The following is a 9,442-nucleotide window of genomic DNA, read 5'->3' on the forward strand; positions in this document are numbered from 1 at the left end:
TGACGTCTCATGCTTTTTATTCGACAAGACTCAACATCTTAAGATCTCTGATGAGAACAGGATGTAAAAAAATAATTCAGAAAACAAAATTCAGAATGGTGTCCCACTCAAACCTCGGTGGGTCCAAAGCCTGTCGATCTACTTCACGGAGGGTGATTGTGGTCTTTAACTTTTCAGAACATTAAGGTGGTACAGAGATACTGGGGAAGGAGGAAGGATACATGGCAGTTAATCTGGGTGTTATTTTCCAATCAAGGCTCCATATGGAATGGAGACCCCTCCATCCTGACTCCCAATTCTCTTTCGGCTCAGGTCATTCACCTCATCTACCCTACATTGATTGAGCTCCATACAAAACTTAGGTAAACCAGAAAGCCTCCCATTTGTACCTGGGATCTTTCTACAGAGTCAGACAGCTTCCCCTCTGAATCGAATCAATGGGGAATCCTGTGGGTCGCATTTCTTCCAACATGGAGGAGCTGTGAAAATATTGGAATAATAAGTGGAATCTCCGGTCTTGTCCCCCTTCACAAAGCTTTTGATGGCACCGAAGTCAAGAAGACAAGAGGAGGAAGAGAACGCCGAACAATTCTATTGATGGAACCAAAACCCAAGAGCCCAGGATTGGCCCAAATCTCTGGAGAAACAAACAAGACAATTTCAGTTGGGTTACAGGTCACAAAAGATAACAAGAGTCACCACCAAATAAGACTAGGAGGCTTTCCGGAAATGGACCACTTTCTGAAATGCTTGCCGAAACTCTTTGTTAAATGCAGTATATATTATTGGATTGATGAGGGAGTTTAAATAGCCTAGCCAGGTGAAGAAGTCAAAGAGCGCTGGGTGGAGCCAGCAGGAGTCCCGGCAGATGGGAAGGACCAGAGATGCAACGAAGAAGGGCAGCCAGCAGATGATAAAGGCCCCCAGAATGATCCCCAGGGTTTTGGTGGCTTTCCTCTCTCGAGCGGCGTTAATCCTCTTCCGCTCCAGGACACTATCAGCCAGCTTGATTTTCACGTGGTTGAAAAAGAGAGGGGAGCCAGCCGCATGGGAATGCCCCTCATGGAGGCTGGAGCTGAGGGAGCAGAGCGAGGACCCCGCAGAGCCCGTGATGAGATGGGCCGTGGTGAAGCGCTTCCCATAGAGCGAAGGCGGATTCAGGATGCGGTTCCGGGCGGCCACGTAGATGCGGCCATAGAGGATGATGAGCAACACAGAAGGGATGTAGAAGGCCCCACACGTGGAGTAGATGGTGTAGGAGAGCTGAGACGTGTTCACCAGGCAGTCTGACATCTCCTCGTGAGTTTTGGCCTGCCGCCAGAAGAGTGGCGGGATGGAGATACAGATGGAGATGACCCAGACGGTGGCAATCATGGCGGCCGCGCGGCCCGCTGTCCGGCGTTTACTATACTGCAGGGCGTCAGTGATGGCCCAGTACCTGTCCAGGGCAATGGCACAGAGATGCAGGATGGAGGCCGTGCAGCACGTGATATCAGAAGACAGCCAGATGTCACACAGGATCTGGCCAAAGCTCCAGGTGTGGGTGATGGTATAGGCGATGCTGACGGGCATGACCAAGATGGAGACTAAGAGGTCCGTCATGGCCAAGGAGCCGATGAGATAGTTAGCTGGGGTGTGGAGCTTCCTGGTGAGGAAGATGGTGGTAAGCACAAAGGCGTTGGAAAGGACCGTGGCCAGTGTGATGATGGAAAGGAGCAGAGCAAGAGAGATCTTGAGGGCCCGGAGTGTCCCTGGACCCCAAGTCTCTGGGGTTTCTGTAGCATTCAGGGATCTGTTAGAGGCCTCCTGGAGAAGGTCTTTCAGTGACTGGTTTGGCAGGGACATTCTAGGTGGCTCTCTCTTCCCACAGACTTTGACACCCCCAGCTCCTTTCACAGTTGTCCTGCTTACAGAGCAAGGTCATCCTTCTGTTGCACGCTGGTGGGAACCTTCCATCAGAACAGACCACAGTGATAGGACCTCGAGAAGACTTGACTATTTGAAGAACATTGAGACGACAGCTGGTAGTTAAAGGTCTTTCCTAAATGGGATGAATCCCAAGATGTCTCACTATTCTGAAAGTTTGTCCAGCAAACGGTCAAGCCCAGGGGACATGTGCTGAATTTGTTAGACATTTATCAGAATATCATACACCAGTGTGGGCAATGCTTTGGGACTCTTGCTTTTGGCATTTTGGCTCCTTCCAAAACTTGAGGGATAAATGTGTTTAATGAAAACTTCAGAATTTCCCCCATCCTATTCTGAGAAGAGTCTGGGTTTCAGGTTTCCTCTGGGGAGCTTTTAAAACTTTTAAAAGAAGTACCAGCAGATTCAGAAAAGCAGTCCAGTCAATAGCTCACCATTTCCCCAGGTTCATCTTGACACATCATGTGGCACTTAACATCGGTTCCTGTCCCAGTGATCGGTTTGAGCCTGAATAGACAAAACATCCTGGTTACCAAGACCTGAAGTGTGCATGAGCTGGGAGAAGGCAAAACACACAGATCACTGTGGGTTCATCGACAGGGGCACATGTTCAGAGCTCTAGGGCTAAAAAAAGAAAAAGAGGAAAGAGGTTTTAGAAGGACAATGTAGACACTTGGGATTAACCGTCAGTTTAAAAGCGTACTGCTTAGTGCTGGCAATGGTGCAGTGACACTGGCATTGTCAGAAGTGTAGGGAGAATACGGGAGAGGGCAATGTGCCCCACCCCCACAATTCCCAGAGGGGACAGAGCTGTTGGAAGCATCACAGGCTTGTTATAAATACATGAAATCAGCTTTGTAAATTATGAATCTGAAAAGTAAACAAAATAACTCCACACACAGGAAAAGAAAAGGAAAAGAAAAGAAAAGAAAAGAAAAGAAAAGAAAAGAAAAGAAAAGAAAAGAAAAGAAAAGAAATAAGGGTCACCAGGAAAGACACCACATTTTTTACAATGTTTTTCTCTAGGAATTGGGGAGGGGGAGGTGACCTTTCTTCTATTCATAAAACTTTTCCAAATTTCCTAGAATGAGCATGCATGATGCTTTTTTTCTTAAATGTTTGTTTATTTTTGAGACAGAGAGAGACAGAGCATGAGGAGGGGAGGGGCAGAAAGAAAGGGAGACACAGAATCTGAAGCAGGCTCCAGGCTCCGAGCTGTCAGCACAGAGCCTGGCATGGGGCTCGAACTCATCAACTATGAGATCATGACCTGAGCTGAAGTCAGACGCTCAACCAACTGAGCCACCCAGGCACCCCTGAGCATGCATGATTCTTAAAGCAAACAAAAAAAAGCAAAAACAGAAACACCTTTTGGCTAGTGAAGAGGTTAATTGCAAAAAAAAAAAAAAAATTAAAACCTTAAGCATTTTTTCACAGTGAAAGTTCAAATCCAGAAAATGTAGTCAGCTTTCTAAATGGAAACTGGCAGTTTGGCCACAAAAAACCTTAAAGACTCATTTTCTCCTCTGTGCCCCTCTGGGCTTGAATCTGAGTTTCAGTTTTTAGAGATGTGGGGTTCTTGGAGGTTGGGACCCCGAATCAGTGATCAGGGTGAGAGAAACCAGAGCCTGCTCTGTACAAGGCCCATCTCTGGCATGAGCCCAGCTGAAGTCTGTGGGGCCCGTGGGTAGCCCCTGATATACAGGGTTACCAAGAACAGTACCGGGGCACCTGGGTGGGTCAGTCGGTTGAGCGTCCGACTTTGGCTCAGGTCATGATCTCACAGTCCGTGAGTTTGAGCCCCACGTTGGGCTCTGTGGTGACAGCTCGGAGCCTGGAGCCTGCTTCGGATTCTGTGTCTCCCTCTCTCTCTGCCTCTCCCCTGTATGCACTCTGTCTCTCTCTCTCTTTCAAAATAACAAATATTAAAAAAAAATTTTTTTTTTAAATATCTTCATAGAGGTGGGGAAACAGTCTCAATTTAAGAAAACCAATCTTAAACCACCTGCTCAAAAACATTCCCAAAGTTTGAAGGGTATTATTATTATGTCTTCCATAGAGCTCTTGCTATGTTCCAGGCATGGAGCTGGCCCTGGGGTCAAGAGTCACCCCTGTAACGTGGGCAGTGTGGCCCCCACCTTACAAATGAGCTGACCACACTCACAGAGGTGACATAACCGCCCAAGGTCACTCAGGTGGAAGTGGAAAAACTGGGTCCAGAGCCACTCTTGAAATTTCCATCCTTCTTCACGCTACCTTGATCAGGAAGAAAAAGCCTTAAGGCACATGTGCTTCCAGGAGTGAAACTGGTTTGGGGCCTCACGATGATAGGTGAAAATGATGGCCTCTCCTGACCCCTCTCGCTCTGTGCTCCACCTCAAAAGCCTCTGGTTTTTCTCCCACTTTGGTTCACATGGAAAATGTGAAGTTGGGTTGGATTCTTTGGAATCTTCTCCTTTCCAGACAGACTCGGTGCAGTCTTTTCTCACGAAAGACTGTATGCTTGCCCCCACAAACCCATGCAGTCACTCCTTGCGTTTCAGGCATTCCAATGACCTCATTCAGCGAAAGGCGTGGGCTCAGAAAAGCCTGGGAGGCTGGTGGGTGACATCTTGGGAAGGACAGGGTGGCTTACCTTGGTTAGGGTTAGGAATTCTGGGCTGGAATTCTGAGGGAAGCCACACGATTCTGAGGCTGCCTCCCTCCTCTCCTGCCTGCTGTCCTTCCCTACCCTAGACAAAGTTGGGGGCATTTCCCATAACCCAGCCACCTTTGGAGACAAAGACCGTAGCTCTATAAACAACTACCTCTCCTATCGCACTGCAAATAATAGATGTGCTTCCAGGAGTGAAACCGGTTAAAACAAATTAAAGCAAATTAAAACAACAGAGAGGGGCACTTGGGTGGCTCAGTTGGTTAAGTGTCTGACTCTTGATTTTGGCTCAGGTCACCATCCCACTGTTTGTGAGTTCAAGCCCTGAGTCAGGCTCTGTGCTGACAGTGCGGAGCCTGCTTGGGATTCTCTCTCTCTCCCTCTCTCTCTGCCCCTCCCCTGCTTATGCTCTGTCTCTCAAAATAAAGACATAAACTTAAAAAACAAAAAACAAAAACAGTGAGATACCATATTCACCTAGCCAATAGGTAAAACATTTTGAATCGGTCATGTCACGTCATTTGGTGAGGGTGTGGACCAACAGGAATTGTCACCTACCACTAGTAGAGCGTGAAGTAGAGGAACCTCGTTAGCAAACAATCTGATATTATCTCATAAGGCAAAAGATGCAATGATTACCTCACCACCCAGTAATTTACACACAGCAGAGAAACTGTTCTCTGTGTTCACCAGCAGAGAGGAACAAGAATGGTCATGGTGGCGTTGATTAGAACGAACAACTAGAAACCGCCCAACGTCCATCCACAGCAGAGTGGTAGAACGTGGCGTTTTCCTCTGAAAGCACCACGGAGAAGCAAACCTAAGTAAACCAAAGCTGCATGCGTCAAAGTGGGTGCGTCTCATCAACACTTAGTGCCAAAGCCAAAAACACGTAAGAAGAAACACACTGTCTAGAGATACAAATATATGTGGCAAAGCCATAAGGAAAAGCAAGGAAATATTAAATATAAAATCCAGGATGGTGGTCACCCCTGGAGGGGAGAAAATGCAGGAATATGATGGTGGAGGGTTTTTAAAGGTATCAATGATGCTCTGTTTCTTAAGGCGGTGGTAGGTACATAGACGTTTATTATTATTCTTTGAACTGTAGGTATATTTTAGATATACTCTTTTGTAGGGAATGATAGATTTGTAATTTTTCTTAATCAGTTTTGTACATTGTAAAAAAAACAAAAAGAACCCTACTACCAAGAGTAGCACTGATATATTTTGATACATTAATACCTGTTGATACATTTGAATCCAGAAGTTCTGGGTTCTGGTCCCAGCTCTGCCACCCACCAGCAGGTAACCAAGGGCAAGTCACGACTTCCCTTTGACCCTCAATTTCTTCCTTGGTAAAATGGGAACATAAGCATGGCTATGCTGCCCCAAAGGGTGTTTAGTACTTCCAATAAGATCATGTACATGATGTGCATTAAATTGTGGAGACCTGAACAAATGTAATGAGGGTGACAAAGATGACAGGCAATGGCTAAAAGCATACATTTAAGTCAGGCAGGATCGGGTTCCAATTCCTGTTGTCCATTTTCTTGCTATGGCCACTGGACAAGTCACTTAAGCTCTCTGGGCCTGCACAGCCTCAGTGATGGAGATGATAATCCATTCCTCAAAGGAGCTTGGGGAGAACTGATAAGATCATGGACCCAAATGCCCGACATAGTGAATGACGAGTTCTCTGGTTTCTCTAGGATGCGTCCGAGTACATTCAGGTCTGCAGGCAACAAGGTGTCTTCTGTCCACTGTCCAACGAGTCACCAATATCCATTTTGGTGAGTGATGTCTGCCATTGTCGGAACTACCAGCCACACTAGGGAGCTTCTCCCCTGCCCACCCCCGAGAGCCATCATGGCAGCAGCGAGGACTCCCCTCAGCCCAGTGGCATCTCCCCGAAATCAAGTTACACAGACCCCAGCTACACCATCCACCCCCAGCTCTAATGTCTCTGCTGCGAGATGGGGGGGGGGGGTTGTGGCGGGGGCGGTGGTGGAAACCAGAGTCTCATTCTCAACTTGCTCCACAGAGCACCTCTACCCACAGCTGATTGGACCAGGGTGACATGTGACCCCAAATGGACCAACCAGATTCTCTCCTGGGAATTCAGCAAAGAGACCGTTAGCAGGTTAATGGATTGATGATGGAAGGGGAACAAACTTCAAGCTAAGGATCCTGAGGCTGATGTCTGGCCACTGTCATGACTGAGGCCAAGGCAGGTTTGGGGGCCGCAGAAAAGCGGTGGTAAATAAGAGGTCTGCAGAGAGAGGCAGAAGGGAGGGAACAGAGAAAGGAGAACCACCTACCTCAAGAGAGGAGGAGAAAGGAAGCTTCCAGACCCAATGGCACTCCTTCCTATTCTTGGATGTCCATGAGTGACCTCTGTACCCAGGAAACCTCGTTTGTACCAGCTCATGCTTTTCCTAGTTGAGCCAGTTCAAATGGACTGAGAAACAGTCCAACAGGCCCCCAGCAGGATTTCTGGGTTCCTTCCTCTCCAAACAATCCCAACTGTGAGATGGAGGCAAGTCATTTCACCTCCTGGGATTTCTTCTTCATCTGTAAATTGGGGTAATAGCACCTTTCTCCCAGAACTGCTCTGTGGATTCAGTGGGAAGGATACAAGCCCAGACAGTGGCTGGTCCCTAGCAGGGCCTCTTTGGAGCCGTCTTAACAAGGGTTTCCTACCCAGGGCTCATTCGGTTTGCAGAAGATCAGTCACCTCCCCTTTCTGAAGGATCTTTATCTTAACGGAGTCATAAAACCTTGCCAGAAACCAAGAGGATATGTGGGTTTAATGTAGCCTCAGAAGCCAGGCTCATCCTTTTGTAAGGAAAAACAAAACAAAACAAAACAGGGTTCTGTGATAAAGATTTGTTGCAGTAGGAAAAATACCCCCCAGAGAAATTGTTGTCTGATCTTTCTCTAAAAGCCGTGCGGTATGGCTGCATGAGCCCTGGATGGGGAAATCATTCTCCACAAATCTGAAGAGTGCTTTACATTTTATTTTTTTTTAATGTTTATTTATTTTCGAGAGAGAGAGAAAGAGAGAGAAAAACACAGAATCTGAGGCAGGCTCCAGGCTCTGAGCTGTCAGCACAGAGCCCAATGCTGGGCTCGAGCCCATGAAACGTGAGATCATGACCTGAACCGAAGTCGGACACTTGATCGACTGACCCACCCAGGCGCCCCAGAGTGCTTTGTATTTTACAAAGCGCATCCACATTTGTTATATCGTCTCCTTCTCTCTATGGCATGGGACCTCCCTCAGCCTCAGTTTCCTTCCCTGTAAAATCACAGTATCAATTTTACCTCCTGGGGGGCATCAGGAGCATGAAATAATGTATGTGGGTAAGACTAGAGAAGTGTTAACAGGGGTATGTATGTGCGTGTGTATCTGTCTATCTACAGCTGAGTGCAAGTTTTGACTTCTAATTAGTATCTTGAGCGAGTCAATCTTTCACCCGTTTCTCTAATTATAAAATCTGGAAAATGCAGAAGATAAAACATAGCTAAACCGCTGACCAAAAACCTCCACTCCCAGCTCTAGAACTAACAAAAACATGCATGTACATCCGCCTAAACTCTTGTGTAAGAATTGTTCACATAGGCACTATTTAACAGCCATAAACTGAAAACTACCCAGACAGACAGCAGCGGAAGAAGGGACAAATGACTGTGGCATATCCATCCAGCAGAATATCACACATCAGTGAGAAGGAATGCCAACTGTCCCCTACACACAACCATACAGAAGAAGCTTCTTATGCTCAACACTGTGATACCACATGTGATTCAAATTTCATAAAGTTCAAGAACAGGCAAAACAGACCTACACGGATGGAAGTCATGTGAGAGTGTTGCCCTTGAGGCAAGGGGATGCAGTGACTGGGAGGGAGCACGAGAGGGCTTCTGGGTGAATGAAGGTCATGTTCTATTTCTCCAGCTGGGTGTGTTCATCTTTGAAAGTTCATCAGGCTGTACACGTGTGTTTGGGGCACTTTTGTTTTTGTAAAACATTTACCCCAAAAAAGTAGTGGTTAAGTGCCTAAGTGCCTAAGAACCTTAGCCACCAGTTCTATGGGTCAAAAGGAGACCCTGGGCTTGTCACTTAACTTCTCTGAGCTGTTTCTTCAGGTGGAAAATGGGGACAAGGGGTGCCTGGCTGGCTCCATCGGTGGAGTGTGCAACTCTTGATCTCGGGGTTGGGTACAGAGCCCTATGCTGGGTATAGGGATTACTTAAGAATAAAATCTTTTAAAGGAAAGAAGGGAGGGAGAAAGGAAGAAAGAAAATGGGGATAATAACAATACGAACCTCAAACTGCTGTTATGTATTAGTGAGCCGAACAGAAAGCCCAGACATATAGTAAATGCTCCATCAATTACAGTTAGTTATAATTAACAGTCCCTCTCCGGCAAACATGATTTAAATTTTTTTAAATGTTTATTTATTTTTTGACAGAGAGAGAGACAGAGTATGAGTAGGGGAGGGGCAGAGAGAGAGGGAGACACAGAATTCGAAACAGGCTCCAGGCTCTGAGCTGTCAGCACAGAGCCCGACGCGGGGCTCGAACTCATGGACTGTGAGATCATGACCTGAGCCAAAGTCAGACACTCAACTGACTGAGACACCCAGGTGCCCCACTGGCAAACATGATTTAGAAGGAACATTTTATTTTTATTATTTTTTTAAAATTGTAAATGTTTATTCATTTGAGAGAGACAGAGCATGAGTGGGGAAGGGGTAGAGGGAGAGAGGGACACAGAATCTGAAGCAGGCTCCAGGCAGGCTCGGAGCTTTCAGCACAGAGCTCGACGTGGGGCTCAAACTCACAGACCTGAGAGA

General features: G+C 46.8%; 1 protein-coding gene across 1 annotated transcript; it reads right to left on the minus strand.

Annotated features, from left to right (window-relative positions):
• Positions 1–2,646, minus strand: HTR1D (5-hydroxytryptamine receptor 1D). Its single transcript, XM_025935226.2, has one exon. The coding sequence runs from the start codon at positions 1,843–1,845 to the stop codon at positions 712–714; it is 1,134 nt and encodes a 377-aa protein (XP_025791011.1). The 5' UTR covers positions 1,846–2,646; the 3' UTR covers positions 1–711.
• Between the last annotated feature and the right edge of the window lie 6,796 nt (positions 2,647–9,442).

Source organism: Puma concolor, chromosome C1 (assembly GCF_028749965.1).
Source record: "Puma concolor isolate L17-30 chromosome C1, mPumCon1.1.hap2, whole genome shotgun sequence".
In the NCBI taxonomy this organism is placed as follows: domain Eukaryota; kingdom Metazoa; phylum Chordata; class Mammalia; order Carnivora; family Felidae; genus Puma; species Puma concolor.